This window comes from Megalobrama amblycephala, linkage group LG13 (assembly GCF_018812025.1).
Source record: "Megalobrama amblycephala isolate DHTTF-2021 linkage group LG13, ASM1881202v1, whole genome shotgun sequence".
Lineage (NCBI taxonomy): Eukaryota > Metazoa > Chordata > Actinopteri > Cypriniformes > Xenocyprididae > Megalobrama > Megalobrama amblycephala.
In genome coordinates, this window is record NC_063056.1 from 29,423,941 (window position 1) to 29,441,743 (window position 17,803).

Genomic DNA, 17,803 nt, shown 5'->3' on the forward strand with positions numbered 1-17,803 from the left:
ATGGCAAAACTATGCCAAATAGTAACAGCAGGTAAAACATCCATTGTGTTTTTTTTTTTTTGTATGTAAACTCTCTACAACAGATTTAATAAGCAACAACATAACACACAAAGACAATACTGGGGGGAAGGGAAGGGATTTTATTTTTTTTAGACAACCAAATTAAACAATCTTTTTAGTATATACCAATTCTTACCAAAAGGGCTTTCAGTTTCCATTTCAAGTGACACTTACATGGTTGGGATAAATTCAAAGCCAATTGTTCAGGATAGCTAAATTTAGGAAAAGGACTTTTACACATTCTATTAAAATAATTTACTTTTTTACTTTAAAAGGTTAAAATGTAACCTGGTGTTTCTGGAGGTAAAACGCAGCATCATTGGCTTCAAACATTGGCCCGCGGAGGAAAGACCAATGACTTGATGCAAATGCAACACTGCTTTATGGACTCTGGATAAAGGGCAAAATAATGAATTGTTATAAACAAGCAAAATATTTAAAATAAATTTTCTATTTGCATAGGCAACTCAAACAAAATGTATAAAAGTCCCTTTCAATTTCAAAACTTTTTTTTCTCCATTTTTTTTACTTGCACTTAAAGCTCGTTCTGCCCCTACATGGTGCATTATACAAAAAAATATGTGCAAGATCACTGGCAACAAACCGCACAGTGCAGGGGTGTTGACGCACTATAGGCAAAATTTTCTTTTTTTTCTTAACAAAATATTCTTCAGCATTTGAAAACAAGCCACGTCCTTAGCGTGACTTTTACATTCAGTGTTATTACTAAAAATACTTTATCTGCAGGTTTCAAACATTCCTGCACAAATGTACAATATGCTACAACATTTTATACATTTCATTATTTACATGGCTCCATTACACAGATCCAAACTCATCAGCTTTGTTTTGTCATCTTTAAGATAGCTATTAATATCACGTTCTGCAAGAGAGGTAGTTTCCACCACATACATAACTAAGTGGGAAGGGGTGCTTCATCACATATCCACAGTTGAAAGAGCAACATTGTCTGAAACTTTTGAACACAAATGAACAGCAGTGCAAGAATAACAACAAGTGAGAAAGGGCAGTGTGTGTGTAAAATGCCGGCAACCTGCCTCTTTTAAAACAAACAATGTAAACATGTCCACACTGGACTTGCGCCCTACTTCTCAGTTCCCCCGTGCCATAATACACACATTTCATAACATAATGCTTATAATATCAAAACACATCCCAGAGCAAACAAGGCTATGAGACAAGACCAGAGAAAACATCCATCCTGTGGTCTTGCGTCATAACCATCCTCCGCATATTTGCTCTGCGATCGTTCTAAAAGTACAGCAAAGTTTAAAAAAAAAAATGAATTCCAAAAAATGATTTGTCAACCAAAACCTTGATATACGATAATGCCTTACCCAATGATTTATGGCACTTGTAACCAGATCTGGTTAAGCAAATGGGGATTCCAACAGAAAATTGCTGATTATGTAGCTTTGGTAGACATTAAAAATCACACTTAGTTTTCTAAGCTATAACATAAGGGATGCAAAAAGTAAAAGTTTAACGCTGCAATAGAGCTTGTGAACCTTAACGAATTTCAACACCTATAGTGCAATGCGCACAGCGCCGTTAAAAAAAAAAAAAAAAGTACAGGTGTTGAAAGCACAAGGTCCATTGTGCCACCTCATTAAGCTTGAGGTTAGTTATATGACCTTTTCACTTAAGCTTGGCCCCCCCTCCATATTCTGTTCGCTTAGTTATCCCTGCAGAACGAAGTCAAGTGGCTTTTACTTCCCAAAAAGCAAAATAAAAAGATATACCTGGAGATGCAGTATGCGCTATTATGCTACAAATGCTGCTGTGCTTAGCACCAAGAGGTTTCCGCCACTCCCTGCATGATTAAAACTCAAGCCGAGAGTGCGCATCAATCCTCAGCAAGCGAAAAACAGAATGCGAAATATTAGAAAGGAAATGGTTTGAGTTTTGTCTAGACATCTACTCCTAGGCCTGGTTGAGAAGAAAAAACACTGTCACAAACAGCCATCAAAAAAAGAACAAAACAAAACAGGAGCATAACAGAGCAATGAGTTATTAAGGAGGACATCCAGTTCATTTGTCATGGCATACAGCTCCGCTAAGAGTTCTCTACCGCCCCTTAAGGCCTCAATGACGTAATAACTAGTGGAGCGGTTATCGTTAAAAAAAAAGTTAGGTGAAGGACATTTAGGAGAAACATCTGCCTGCCAAATGGTCATCACCTTATTAAGACGCAAATCTAAAAATAGCTGTAAAATATATTACGCAGCTGAAGCATTCAAGGGGAGGGCAAAAAGCCAAAGCGGAGCCTTCATTCATATGTTGGCTTAATAGAGCAGCAGTGAGACCTTGTTATGCCTGAACCTTCAGAAGGCTCTTTAACTGAAAGGTCATCATCTCACGATGATCGCAAGCACCCATGGGAAGAGACACCCAGTGGCTCGGGGGCTTGGGTAGAACACTCGGGGATGGGGGCTCACTAAACTTGGCTCCAGCATAGTTCTGACCACACTGAGCTGACAAAAGTTTGTTCAGATGGGACATGGTACCCTCCCAATTCTGATCATATGGTGTGGCAAAACGAACTGAGGCATTCTTCTTGTCTACAGACGCGGCCTGCCGCGCCTCAGGAGACCAAGAATAGCTGGTGCCCTTCTCACCCCTGCGATGGCTGTGGTGATGGGGCACCCCTAAGGCTCCTGAGGAGGCGGAATGCACCACTCCATTCTGGTCTCGACTTCTCTGCTTGCCCCTGACAATTTGGTGGCTCTTCTTGGGCGCTGGGCGATCTGGAATGTTGTATCTCTCACCACCTCCCATACTGCTTTGACTGGATGTCACCTAAAGACGAAGATAAAACGGTGTTTAATCAAAGGGAAATAAATGCACATCTTAAGTACTATGTTAAAATGTGCAAACTGGTTAAAAAACAAACTTTAAATAGTTGATAAACGTCCATTGATGCAGGCTGGCAATAACAAAGGGCTACGTGCAGCGCGAGACAGCCAACGCGTCCCCGCCCATCCCCCACTCGCTTCCTCTACTTACCTCACTGTTGTAAAAAAGTTGAGTGCGTGGTTCTTTTCACTTTTTAATTTCTCTTCACCAATCGGGCTCCAGGTCCTCGAAGTAGTTGATCTACTTCTCGCTGCACATCTAAGTCCAGCAAGATCTGAGGTTTTCATGTGCCAATGAGCGTTGTTTTGTCGTGTAACCGAGTTGAACATGAATTCACCTCGGCGCACGGTGCTCTAGAAGCCGTGAATCTAACAAAAGAAACATGATTTGTTTAATCTTAAGTACGACAAACTTAATAAAATACGTTCAATTTAGACGATATCTACCAACATTCATTTTTTCACGAATATCAAATATCTAATTAAACCATTTGTTTGTGTGTAAGTGTAAATAAACGGTCTAAAATTAAGTTGGGGTCAAACATTAGACAATCCTGCATATAATTTGTCATTTAAAAATCTGACCTAATTGAAATATGGAATATTTTGTAGATGTGGTGTTACATAAACAACATCAGATCTTCCCCTATCATGTTCAGTCTTCTCACAAAAAAAATGGTCGCTATCGACGAAAAAGTACATAGTTTCGGTCATTTCGAGGTTGCAAATAAATACTACAATGTTTTAACAAAATACTTGTGATTTAAATGTTAAAAAATAAGGGTATTAGGTCATGTTTTTTGGCACCGTACCAAAACAAAAGACTCTCGAACGCAACATGGCGTCAATACCGTCGACGACTCCCTATGTCTTTAACTCAGTAAAAAAAACAACTTACCGACTTCCTCAGGCTTTGATGGAAAAAGCCCTTCGTCTTCCCTTGGTATAGTATGTTAGCTGTAGCTATTAATGGAGAAAATATATCCCGATATGTGAATCTTCATACAAATCCGAGGCAACAGCGGAATGGTATTATTCTCCTCCAGTTTGTCTCCGTCTAACAACAAAATGGATCCTCAACAAAGCATAAGTAGTTCAGGCGTGTGTTGTTCTGGCCAATCAGGGAGCAGCACTGTCGACGTGTGACCAATAGGAGCGATGAACACGCCTGTTGCCATCCGTCCTGCGTCACTGAGTGTTATGCATGTTTGTGGGGAATTTTGGTTTTTCCGCGTTACTGTAATAGCTCGAAGCCGTAAAAAACGTCACATGGTTTTCTTCCGGTTGGGTTAAACTCAAAATACAGACATATCATCGAAAAGCACATAAGGGGCACAACACGTAGAAGTGTATATGCTTTATGTAAAATTCTGTGAACAATGAAACGGTGTTTTGAATCTTTAGATATCAAATTTCCTTATAGAAGAGCTTTTTTTTTTTAGGAAAATTGAGCTAAACACAAGCTAAAATACGTAACTTTTAGTCACTTAATGTTGTGCAAATGATCATATAAGACAAGAATAGGCCTACATTTTGAGTAGGCCCATGTCTAATTTTGAAGTCAAGATGTTAAAATGCATACTATATTAATAACCTAATAAAACAGTAGACATTGAGCAGACATTACCATGATCATAGGAAAGGTGTGAGTGAGATACAGGAAATACTTTGTCTTTAAAACCAAGAAAAAACATGACATCCTCTAAGAAGTATCACACACGACCACCTGCTGGCATGTGACAACAGGTAGGTAAAAACCTGTGAAGTGGTGTCTACTGCCAATGACAATAGAAGGGAGAGTGTTTGAAAAGCTACAGACAAAGGTGTTATTTTGGGGGTGTAGTATCTTCAGAAATCAATGAATGGAAGTAGAGGAGGCATATGGGCCATTTGGTGTTCTTGAACCAAAATGTCTGCTCAGGTTGTTTATGGCGCTATAACTCTGAGAATGTTTTAAGTTCAACAGCTGTTAGAAGTTATAGATAAACATTTAATTTAGGCCAAAATTAGACCTTCTATGTTGTCCTATTTCCAACCTTATTCTCAGGAAGTAACTTGATGTTTCATCAGAACAGCTCGGATTGAAACTACGCTTATTCAATTGTCTACAGTTTGCACAATAACTAAATGCACATGGCTTGCTGATCAAAACTGATGATTCTAGGTGAAATTGTCATCTTCACAACTTCTAAACATCCTTTCATCGTGTTAGCCAAAATCGGTCAGACATTCCATAAATATCTATGTTCACATGTAGTAATAAAAGTACTATATTCTTTTTCTGTGTGCTACAGTATTGACTTTTCCCAAGTAAACTTTTTCCTGCTGTTGAAATGTGTATCTAAAAAGCTCAGTGTGATACACAAGTATTCAGCTAAACAAAACTGACAGTCAGTGTCAACAAAAAAGTATAAATATGAATATGTAGCCTAACAAAATTTCCCTCATCTGTAGAATAATACTGCTCATCCCTCAAGCAAACCTGTTGCATAATGCAGCACTTGTTTGCCTGTTTAATCAAAATCCGTATTTGGTGACGGAAGTACACACCCACTGGATGCAACCTTGGTTTAGAGCTTTCCTGTGGGCTTGGCCTAAGTTTGTGCCCTATGTTTGGAAAGTAGGTCGGGTGGGAGGCTCTTGTCGGTCACACACGATTTGAGAAGAGGTCAAATGACCAAATTTGGGGAGAAACAGATATACACAAGAAACAAACAAATAAACAAACAAAAATACTTTTTATGATGCATGTAAATTATATTTGCATATCTGTATGTTAAACAGCTATATTATGCTGCATAAATGGGAGTATGTACCTATACCATAGATGTACCATAGATAGATAGATAGATAGATAGATAGATAGATATGATTTTTTCTAATAAATACAATTAGCATATTTTTCAGAGATGTCAGAGTTGCTTTGCTGTCAAATTGACCCCAGACATTACATGAGGTAAGTACAAAAAAGATTTACAAGCGCCACCTGCTGATTAAAAATAACGCTACACTCAATATTTACACAGGCCTAAGTATTATATATTACTGAGTGAAAATATAATTTTAAAGGTATCACTGACAAATATTTATTTTTTTCTTTGGTTATGGATATTGGATTGCATAGCCCGTGGATAAACATCAACGTAGTTCTTCCTTTCTTCATTAATAGTAAATGTATTTATCACTGGGGGCTTTAACCCTTTGATGCACAAGCTATGAAAACCCCTTCTAATGTACAACATGGGTCAAAAATGACCCGTATTCATTTCCTATGTAATTTCAATCACGGTTGAGTATTTCTTTGCTGAATCTTTAAAAGAAATGTATTTTATCATTCATTTATTCCAGGTATTCCTTAAATATCTTGTTTTTGATTGTCAAAAATCATTATGTTCATTTTTTCTTTCTTACTTTATAAACAAACACAGTTTTTGTATGTCTACATCAATTTTACACACATGGGTCAAAAATGACCCGTATTCATTTCCCATGTTATTTCAATCATGGTTGAGTGTTTCTTTGCTGAATCTTTGAAAGAAATGTATTTTGTCATTTATTTATACAAACAAACATATTACAAACACAGCTTTTGTATATCTACATCAATTTTACACACATGGGTCAAAAATGACCCATATAGAAACCTTTGCAAATTTTCGCAAGTAGGAACATATTTACTGCAGAGAACTATTCATCCACCACACATTTCATGTCTCAACATGGCTGCTTTTGTGTATTTGATGGATGAAAGTCATATTATATTTCATATAATAGGCTATATATTATATTTCATAATTTTCATTTTTTGTCATAAATCAATGCTACTGGTCAACCTTTACATCTATCAGTGTTCCTGAAAAGTAACATTTTGAACAAGGTTTCTGTCCAGTGAAAATATATATTAAGTGTATCGATCAACGGTTTGATGTGTATTTCAAAATATTCTTGTCTTTATCTAGAGTGTTAGCGGCTGGTCCTCAACAGAACTGAGGTGGATGATGACATCACTGTAAAAAAAAAAGCTAAAAGTATACTTTGCGCACAGTTGAACGCAATTTAAATGCGTATGTGCAGGTTGCACACAGTTACAGAAATCAGGCAGAAATTATAAAAAGTTACAAAAATCTGTATGCTGACCCTCACGTATGCATAAAAAGTGAAGTATACTTTGGCCTTTAGAAAGGTAATGACACACAAAAAAAAATTCATTCAAAAAGAAAGGAAAAATTTAAATAAGGATTTGTTTATTGAGTAATACCTGGAATAATGAATGATGAAATTAATTTATTGTAATATATGCAATATAGAAAATAACTCATTCAGGTCACTTTAGACCCATGATGTATATGTCCAAAACTGTTACTTTTCAGGAACACTGACAGACTTAACGGGTGACCAATCGCATTGGTTTATGACCAAAAAATTAAAAATTATGAAATATATAGCCTAATATATGAAATATTGTAAGACTTACATCCATCAAATATACAAAAGTAGCCTTGTTAAAATGTGAAATGTGTGGCAGATGAACAGTTGTCTGCAGTAAATATGTTCCTACTTGCAAAAATTAGCAAATATTAAAGATTTCTATATGGGTCATTTTTGACCCATGTGTGTAAAATTGATGTAGAAACTGTGTTTGTTTATAAAGTATGAAAGAAAAAATAAACATAATTATTTGTAGAAAATCAAAAACAAGATATTTAATGAATACTTGGAATAAATAAATGACAAAATACATTTCTTTCAAAGATTCAGCAAAGAAACACTCAACCATGATTGAAATAACATAGGAAATGAATACGGGTCATTTTTGACCCATGTGTGTAAAATTGATGTAGAAACTGTGTTTGTTTATAAAGTAAGAAAGAAAAAATGAACATAATGATTTTTGACAATCAAAAACAAGATATTTAAGGAATACCTGGAATAAATGAATGATAAAATACATTTCTTTGAAAGATTCAGCAAAGAAACACTCAACCATGATTGAAATTACATAGGAAATGCATACGGGTCATTTTTGATCCATGTTGTGCATTAGAAGGGTGGTGATACAAAAATTAAGAAAGAAAAAATGAAAATGAGGATTTGTGATGATCAAAAACAAGTTAATTGAGGAATACCTGGAATACTGAATGATGAAATTAATTTCTTGCAAAGATATAGAAAATAAAAACTCAGCCGGGTCATTTTTGACCCATGTTGTGCATCAAAGGGTTAAATGAGAAACGCTCTAAAACCTTTTTGCGTTGTTGTTCCTCACAAAATGTGCTTCTACTTTCAGAATAAGCAGTTAAAGGGATGGAAATGTATAAAAATTGGGACAGTTGCAGTGAGAGGTAAGGGGTTTTTTTCTCCACCATCTGTTCTCCAAGATATGAGTAAATAGAATTTTATATTATTGTGAAATAGGTCAGCAACAACATGAGGAAGCTGTGGTAAAAAGAAATGTTTCAGCATTAATTAAACGATTTTCATCTTGTGGTGATGAGACACAAAAAGCTTCCTCTTTGGATACTTTGTTTATTACCTTTAGAGAGTAACAGCTTTGGTTCTTTCCATCAGTTGCTTTATCTTTTTTTCTTTTCTTTTTTTTTTTTTTTTTTTTTTTTTTGCTCAGTAATGTTTCCTGGTCATCTTAATCTCTGAAACCTGCATCTCTGCTCATATATGATGAATACATCTCAGTTCATAACAGCTGTCTGGAAGGAATACTGAAAATGATCATACTGAATGATACTGACATTTTTGGTTCCCTCTTTCTCTCATTGGGGGTGTGGCATATGCTCTCGTGTTGTAATCAGAGGCAAACTGCAGAAAGATCAGATTTGTGAAATACCGGATTCAATACCCTACCAACAGCAAAACACAACGGTAAGAACCTATTCATTTGATCAGTATGTAGGCTATGCCAAAATCCTGTGTGAACTGAAACAACTCTAATGGGTGAAATAAGGAAAGTAATTTTTGTCCTTGTTTGTAAGACATATGTAAATAAATGTATGTAAGATCTTCTTACATTTCACTTGTGTGAGAGTGTGTAACCTGAGGAAGTTTGTGACTCCAACAGTGTGTTTAAGTTATCAGATAACTGTCTTTCATAAGGGTGATTTGTACAGTCCTTTGTCTTATTTTGGTCAGTTCAAATCATATCTATAGGGCTTTTTACAATACACATGGTTCTAAAGCAAAACTAAATTAGATAAAGGAAAACTTTCTTTTAACCATCGGTGAGCCACCAAAGGTGAAAGTAGCTATAGGAAATACTCACAAAAATATTTAAATAGCCTAAATGAGGAAGAAATTTTGGGAGAAACAAAGACTCGGGGAATCCCTTCTATTAGAGCTAACATGAGAAGAGGCTTTAACTGAAAATGTTCCAGCATTTCCAGAAATTTTAAGAACACTGAGACAAAGAGATGGCATGGAGCTAATGCGCCTTGGGATGAATATGTGGGAGGATATTAAGGAAAATATATTACTGAAAAAGGTATTAAGGAAAAGATATTACTGCCTCTTGTAAGGAAAGGATCAATAAGGTGATTGTGGAAGGAGCATGTGTCTGCTTTCTGGACTTTGCATGCAAGGCTATTCCAAAAATATTCTTTCTCCTCTAGTGGATACTAGGAAAAATAAATGGTTATATGGTTCATTAACATGTGAATCAAACAATAACACTCATAGTTTTGCTTCATTTGTCCATCCTTCTCTTGTAATAATCCTGTATGTTCTTCTGGCCAGCAGAGGGCAATATGTAACTCTCTAATCTATTGAACAGCTTTAGGTCACAGACAGTGAGTGCGTTTATATTCACAAATAGACCTGTAGGACAAGCTGTTTTTTTCACATTAAAGATAACATCACTTCTCTTACAAATCTAAGCCATGTAGCCTGAATAATGTCATTTTATTTATAGAATGCATTAGCCTAATAAAAATATTGCTTGGAGACATGCTTGACTTTAAATGAGTGTTTTATCCCTCCTAATCATGTCAAACTCCAAAATCATTTATTTTTAATAGATAATTTCTGTCCTGGGGAAATGGGGAGCGGACTGGAACCAGATCAAGAAGCTTTGCTTTCAAATGAAAGTACACCAAACATTTCAACCACAGGTATAGTTTGTCCATCTGTGATCATGACATGTTGTTCTGAGTTGTGATGATTTTACTAGTAACTTTTATGCATTTTCTTAAATTAACACTACCTTTCAAAAGGTTGAGGTCAGTAAAATGTTGCTTTTAAAAGAAATTAGTTTACTTGTATTCAGCAAGGATGAATGTAAAGACTTTTACATTTTTACAAAAACAATTCTATTTCAAATAAACTCTGAAAAATCATGGCTTCCACAAGATAGTTCACCCAAAAATGGAAATTTTGTCATCATTTACTCACCCTCAAGTTGTTCCAAACCTGTATGAATTTCTTTCTTCTGCCGAACACAAAAAAAAGTCATTTTGATGATTATGGGTAACCAAACAGTGGATGGACTCCATTTACTTCCATAGTATGGGGGAAAGAAATACTATAGAAGTCAATGGGGACAATCAACTGTTTGATTACTGACATTGTTCAAAATATCTTCTTTTGTGTTCAGCAGAAGAAAGAAATTCATACAGGTTTGTTTGGAACATCTTGAGGGTTTGTAAATAATGACAGAATTTTCATTTTTGGGTGAACTGTTCTTTTAAGCAGCACAACTGATTTCAACACTGACAATAATGTTTCTTCACCAAAGAACTAAAGGAGTATGCGACACTTGAGACTTGAGTAAAAAAATAAGTTTCACCATCACAGAAATAAATTACATCTTAAAATATATTGATATATAGAAAGTTGTTATTTTAAATTGTAATAATATTTCTCAGTATTACTGTTTTTACAGTATATTTGATCAAATGAAGACTTCAGATGCAAAAGCCTCTAAGTGCCATCTTAAATTTTCTTCTAAAATGAGCTTGATAATGAGCTTGACATACGAGCTTGATAAAAATGCTCATTTTAGAAGAAAATTTCAGACGGCACTTAGAGGCTTTTGCATCTGAAGTCTTCAAATAAACACAGCCTTGGTGAGCATAAGAGATCAAACATTAAAAAAATCTTACTGACCCCAAACACTTGAATGGTATTTAAAAATATTCCTAATTAAAACATTGGTTTAAAATATTTTAAATATTAATCATAGTGATTCTTTATCTTAAAAAAAGCATTTATTTTGAATAATTTTGATCCTGAACTATTGCAGATTCAAACTTGTGCAACAGCCTACAATGCTACATGGTCCTGAGCGAACCAGAGAAGAACGCTATTGGCTCAATTTGCTTTCTAGCTGGTCCCGTGACTTTCCTGGAGAACATTTTGGTCCTGGTGGTCATTGCAAGCTCCACCAATCTGCGCAGACGGCCATCATACCTGTTTATCAGCAGCTTGGCTTTGGCTGACACTTTAGCCAGCTGTTTCTTCACCATAAGTTTTCTAGATTTCCATCTTTATAGTAAAGGCGACATCGCTAATATCTATCTGTTCAAGCTGGGTGGCGTCACAATGGCCTTCACAGGCTCTGTGGGAAGTCTATTGCTGACAGCGCTGGACCGTTATCTCTGCTTCTACCAGGCTTCCAATTACAAGGTGCTATTGACACGCACTAGGGCCAAGCTGGCTATAGTATTATTATGGTGTGTAACAATTATAATTTCACTCCTTCCTCTGATGGGTTGGAGGTGCAAAACCAGGTTGGATCCTCCATGTTCCCGTCTTTTCCCCTTTGTGGATCATTACTACCTGGCATTCTGGACAGGCCTGCAACTTGTGGTGCTCTTCCTTATCACAGTGGCTTATGTCCTCATCCTGTGGAAAGCAAACCGGCATGAAGCAGCAATGGGTGTACCAAAGTTGGGGAGGCAGAGCATAAAAGGACAGACTCGAATGCGAATGGACATTCATCTCGCACGTACCTTCAGTCTGATCCTCCTGATCCTCGCGGTTTGTTGGCTGCCTGTCCTGTCCATTATGATGGTGGATGTCATGGTGACCCTTGAGAAAATACAACAGCGAATATTCGCTTTCTGTAGCACGCTCTGCCTGGTGAACTCATGTGTAAACCCGCTCCTATACGCCCTACGTTGCCGAGAGCTGAGGGGAGAACTGTTAGCACTGTTCAGATGTTGCAGGGAACATACTTTTGGAAAAGCTTACAGCCAAAGAAATGAAAATAATTCTGGCAAAAAGAAAAAGGATCAGACAGTAAGTGATAGTAATCCAGATACTATCTCTGAGAGTGTAGACAACCAGCAAAACAGCATACAAATGTTATGAAGTCTTATTTATTTGTAAAATATTTTGGTCATCATTTTCATCCATTTTGCTGAAATGTATACTTTATTATGCCTTGCCGTTACATTGCTTGAGGTAAGAATTTGTAGGCTATCAAATAAATTACAGTGTTAAGTGTGGGAAATATGAAAATATGAAATGAATTCTAATAAGAACTTTAACATGTTTATAAATTAAGGGAACATACAATAGGTCAGTGTGTATAGTAATATTGTGATCAGCTTTTGATGTATAATGCTGTTTCTCTAAACCATTTTCTTCAGGAGTGAAATGACCTACTAAACACACTCAGAACAGCTGACTCAACAGCTACATTTTGACCCAAGCATAAACGATGCCAAAATATATATAGATTACACTGTGAAACAAAATACCTTTAGCATTTTTGATGACTACTGGCAAAAACATCACCTCCGCTTTGGATAGATTGTACATTATGCTTTGTAGTACATTCTGTAATACACACTTCATCTCTGCCTTCATCACATTTCTTGGCTGTATGTCTTACTATATCACGAAGAGTAATTGTTATGATACAATAAGCATATTGTATGTTGCTTTGTTAAGAAAGAGTCTGTTAATAAAGCAAAATGCAATGTCATTAGTGTAATCTTATATTAACTTCTGTTTGAACAGAAGGTCTTCTGCATTATTATTATTATTATTATTCAATTTAAATAAAATACTGAATGCCATAACTATAAATTACTGTTACATTGTTTAAGAAACCATACTTACACTTTACAATCTGACCAATTAATTTACTCATACATTGTTTTTTCCCCCTGAATATCAAACACCTTGATGATACAGCTCTGTTTGAGGAGCACTATATTCTTTCAGATAAATGTTTGATATAACCCAAATTCCAGAAATGTTGGGATGTTTTTTAAATTTGAATGAAATGAAAACTAAAAGACATTCAAATCACATGAGCCTTAAACATAAATGTTTAAACTGAGAAATGTTACACTTTTATCCACTAAATGAGCTCATTTCAAATTTGATGCCTGCTACAGGTCTCAAAAATGTTGGCATGGGTGCTACAAATGGCTGAAAAAGCAAGAAATTTTGAAAAGATTCAGCTGGGAGAACATCTAGCAACTAATTAAGTTCATCGTTATCAGGGCCCGTATGTATAAAACTTTTCAGAAATGCTCTTAAGAATAGACTTCAGTTTTGACGTAAGTGTCAAAAAATTTTTAGTAAAAAGTAAGACATTTCTAAGATTAGGAGACTTTTAAAAAGGAGCTAAAAGCAACTTTTAGTAAAGTCTAAGTCTGATTCTTAAGTGTTGTGAACTAAGGACTACAATGATGTCAACTCAAAATGGCCACCCTCAACCTCTGAATGAGCCAATAGTGAGTCTGCAAGGGTGAAGTCGCAGCAGCACAACACCAATAATTTAATGTTATTATATTAAGAAACATTATTTAAAAAGACACTGAAATGTTTTAATGTTTAAATTTATTTAAAATAGCTATTTATTTAAATTTAAAATAGCTTTGCATTGTGCAAAATTATCATAAATTGATGGTGTGAAATATTTTCCATTGATATATGTCTCCTCATTTACAATTGGAGCAATGATGTGTCATGAGTTCCATCAATGGCTCCAACAACTCCAGGGAAGCCCACTATTAACAAAGGTTTGCCGCATGGTTTGATGGTCAGTTGGAAAGTCAATCAACTGCCATAGTGGCCAAATGTGATGTCCAGCCATCTGAAAATTGACATCTTCAACCTTAATTCAAATATTTTTAAAAATGTGTTTAAAGATATAAACATAAGCTAAACTGTGCTTGGAGTCAATTGTTTCATGTGTAATAGTGAAATTTCAAATTATTTCAAATTTTTGGCCAGGCTATCATACTGTCATGTTACACAAGGGAACAGACAGGTAAGTAACACAAACACAGTCTTTATTTAGATTCAGAGGCACAGATCTGGACAAAGATGAAGTATGGTGAGTATTGTGCCTAAAGCACGTTGAATGGTGACTTGCTGAATGGTAATGAATCGTCTCTTTTGCAGGTGAGCCAGACTGGATGACGGATGAAGACAGGTGGATGGTAGCAGTCAGAAGACAGGTCACAGGTAAGTAGCAGGTAGGTATCTCTGGTGAGCATAACTGGCTGGGTCGTGGAGCTTATTATGGATGAGACCAGACAACTGTGGTAAGAATGGTGGAGAATGGAGTGCTGAAGAGTGTTAACGAGGGTGATGGTTTGCAGGTGCCAGTGATTGATGAGTGAGTGCAGGTGTAGAACAGGAGGAATGCTGAGAGTTGATGACTGAGCTAGTGACTGTGACAGTACTTCTCCCTCCCGGAAGGCACGTCCTCGCGCCGTATATGGTTAGTGGTTAGTCGGGGAGGGAGGGAATCCTGGAGTCACGACGGGTGATCAGAGTGATAAGGGCAGGTCGTCTCTAGGATGGTACTGGTGGTTCAGGTAGCCAGGACGGAGCTGGCTGTCGAGGGCGCCAAGGCGGATCGGGCCCTTCGGGAAGCCAGGACGGAGCTGGCTGTCGAGGGCGCCAAGGCGGATCGGGCCCTTCGGGAAGCCAGGACGGAGCTGGCTGTCGAGGGCGCCAAGGCGGATCGGGCCCTTCGGGAAGCCAGGACGGAGCTGGCTGTCGAGGGCGCCAAGGCGGATCGGGCCCTTCGGGAAGCCATGGCAGCGCTGGCAGCCATCACTGGACGCTGGTCCGGGGCTGGAGCCATCACTGGACGCTGGTCCGGGGCTGGAGCCATCACTGGACGCTGGTCCGGGGCTGGAGCCATCACTGGACGCTGGTCCGGGGCTGGAGCCATCACTGGACGCTGGTCCGGGGCTGGAGCCATCACTGGACGCTGGTCCGGGGCTGGAGCCATCACTGGAACGGATTCAGGGACTAGAGCTGTTGTGCGTGTGGCCCAAACACACACAATTGCTAGTGCCATTACAGAAACTGTAACGTTCTCTGGGCTAAGAGCGAACACAGGAACTGGAGCGGACTCATGAGTAAGATCCATCTCTGGACTCGGGACGAGGATGGGAGTCGCCTCTGGACTGTGGGATGAGGACTGGATCCTGGACGAGGAAGAGATTTATAGCCATGGCGATGGCCATCTTGACTGAGGACTCAGGCGTGGCGGCGGCCATCTTAGGACGGGACTCTGAACTGGCGGCCATCTTAGGATGGAATACTGGACTGGTGGCCATGATGGGATGACACCGGTGACATTCTCTCACCAGAACTGAGGATATATTGGTGTATCTGAGGCCTCTTTCCATCAGGATCCTTATGAGATATTCAGTCAGATCACAGCCAGCCAAGTCCATATTCCTCGCTGCCATAACTGAAACTGGTGACACTGTGACCATTTGCATTGGCAGTGTGGTTAGATCCCTATTTCTGTAGTGGGAACGGCAGGTAATGTGGCAGATTGATCAGTTGACTAGGTCATGGACAAGACCAGACAACTGTGCTGAGGATGGTGACTGCTTATATAGAGAGTGCTGATGAGTGTTAACGAGGGTGATGGTTTACAGGTGCCGGTGATTGATGAATGAGCGCAGGTGTAGAACAGGAGGAATGCTGAGAGTTGTAGTTGGGAGAAGGTGACTGAGCTGGTGACTGTGACACATACAAAGAAATTATGCATGCATAAACATGAGGACCAATGAAATATTAAAAACTGATTATGTTGTAGTCAATGTATGCTTTTTCTGAGCTTTTCTGTTTTTTCTGAAACCTGTAGCTGTTGTTTCCCTTTTTTTTTTTGCCAAAAATTTTGTCAGATAAATACCTTTGCTTAGTTTAGTGATTTATTCTTCCCTCATTTAAATAATATAAATATAAAAAATAAAATTATTTTCCTCATATTATAATGGCAATCATATTATGATTTAGCAAAATTGTAGGGTCATTTAAAAAACAAACAAAAAACCTTTGCACATCAATTTTGGCCACTATGTTTGATGTGGTAAGTTTAGCAATAGTACTATTTATGAGCCTGCTTACTGTGGACTGATGGGCTCAAGTCATCACCCATGCACTGCTGCATTTTTCCAGTTACCAAAAAAGGTAATTACTATTTCATTTCTACAGTCAGAGCATTGATTTGTAGAGTGGGAGAAGTTATTACATTTAAAGATATAAAAAGTTTATTCAAAATACATTAAACGTTTTAATTATTGTTTAAGTAATATTTATTAAATGTATTACATTTATTTAAAGTTATTACTTTATGGTTATTTCTTATTAGGTCAGTTACAAAAAGAATTATCAATGAACTTTATAGTGTTTTATCAACGCCATGTCATCTTATAACTCCAATACATCATATCTTCATTGGAAAGCGTGTCTCTCCTCTTCTTTGCTGCCATCTTGCTACTCCTAACTAGGTTAGGAGACCTCTCCATGCAGCTCTCCTAAATAATTTAGGAGCTAATGCCTAGTCTTGACACTTAGGAACCATTATGAATCATACTTATTCTTAAGTCTAGGAATAAGAGCAAAATTCTTAGAATTTTGACACACTTAAGACTAAAATTTTACTCTGAGTGGCTTTATACATACAGCCCTTGGTCTGTAACATGATTAGCTATAAAAGGGATGTCTTAGAGAAGCAGAGTCTCTCAGACGTAAAGATGGGCAGAGGCTTCAAATATGTGAAAGAGTGTGTAAAAAGATTGTGGAATACTTTAAAAACAATATTCATCAACGTCAAATTGCAAAGGCTTTGCAAATCTCATCATCTACAGTGCATAACATCATCAAAAAATAGAGAGAAATGGAGAAATCTCTGTGCGTAAGGGACAAGGCTGAAGACCTTTATTGGATGCCCGTGGTCTTCGGGCCCTCACACGACACTGCATCACTCATCGGCATGATTGTGTCAATGACATTACTAAATGGGCCCAGGAATACTTCCAGAAACCACTGTCGGTAAACACAATCCTCTATTTCAGGGAAGGCCTCGTGTATTTCAGCAGGACAATGCAAAACCACATACTGCAGCTATTACAACAGCATAGCTTCGTCGTAGAAGAGTCTGGGTGCTGAATTGACCTGCCTGCGGACCAGATCTTTCACCTATAGAGAACATTCGGTGCATCATTAAACGAAAAATATGTCAAAGATGACCACGAACTCTTAAGCAGCTGGAAACCTATATCAGGCAAGAATGAGGCCAAATTCCAACACCAAAACTACAGAAACTCATAACCCAATGCCCAGACGTCTTCAAACTGTTTTAAAAAGAAGAGGAGACGCTAAACCATTGTAAACATGCCCCTGTCCCAACTAATTTGAGACCTGTAGCATGCATCAAATTTGAAATGAGCTCATTTTGAGCATAAAATTGTAAAATTTCTCAGTTTAAACATTTGTTATGTTATCTATGTTCTGTTGTGAATAAAATATTGTCTCTTGTGATTTGAAAGTCTTTTAGTTTTCATTTTATTCAAATTTTAAAAAAGTCCCAAAATTTCCAGAATTCGGGTTGTAATTGTATATTTGTTATCAATTAGGCCTACATTATT

At 37.4% G+C, this 17,803-nt stretch overlaps 2 protein-coding genes across 3 annotated transcripts; one reads left to right on the forward strand and one right to left on the reverse strand.

The window, feature by feature from the left end:
• Window positions 1-120: 120 nt before the first annotated feature.
• Window positions 121-4,132, reverse strand: pnrc2 (proline-rich nuclear receptor coactivator 2). The gene is made up of 3 exons (XM_048153446.1): window positions 3,835-4,132; window positions 3,088-3,305; window positions 121-2,880 (listed from the first exon to the last, which is right to left on the reverse strand). Exon 3 carries the CDS (start codon window positions 2,857-2,859, stop codon window positions 2,392-2,394), a length of 468 nt encoding a protein of 155 aa, XP_048009403.1. The 5' UTR covers window positions 2,860-2,880; window positions 3,088-3,305; window positions 3,835-4,132; the 3' UTR covers window positions 121-2,391.
• A 149-nt stretch (window positions 4,133-4,281) lies between these two features.
• Window positions 4,282-12,873, forward strand: cnr2 (cannabinoid receptor 2). 2 transcript variants are annotated; one of them, XM_048153445.1, is made up of 6 exons: window positions 4,282-4,682; window positions 5,832-5,892; window positions 8,224-8,278; window positions 8,744-8,813; window positions 9,962-10,054; window positions 11,185-12,873. In XM_048153445.1, the coding sequence occupies exons 5-6, from the start codon at window positions 9,982-9,984 to the stop codon at window positions 12,252-12,254; spliced, it is 1,143 nt and encodes a 380-aa protein (XP_048009402.1). In that variant the 5' UTR covers window positions 4,282-4,682; window positions 5,832-5,892; window positions 8,224-8,278; window positions 8,744-8,813; window positions 9,962-9,981; the 3' UTR covers window positions 12,255-12,873. The 2 variants fall into 2 exon arrangements, with proteins under 2 accessions (XP_048009402.1, XP_048009401.1); XM_048153444.1 differs by having other exon boundaries at window positions 5,844-5,892.
• The last annotated feature ends 4,930 nt before the right edge of the window (window positions 12,874-17,803 follow it).

Excerpts from the sequence above, each read along its gene's own strand:
- pnrc2 (XM_048153446.1), bottom strand. The coding sequence starts at position 2,859 with ATGGGAGGTGGTGAGAGATACAACATTCCAGATCGCCCAGCGCCCAAG.
- cnr2 (XM_048153445.1), top strand. The coding sequence starts at position 9,982 with ATGGGGAGCGGACTGGAACCAGATCAAGAAGCTTTGCTTTCAAATGAA. Across the intron at positions 10,055-11,184 it reads ACCAAACATTTCAACCACAG|ATTCAAACTTGTGCAACAGC; the intron begins GTATAGTTTGTC and ends GAACTATTGCAG.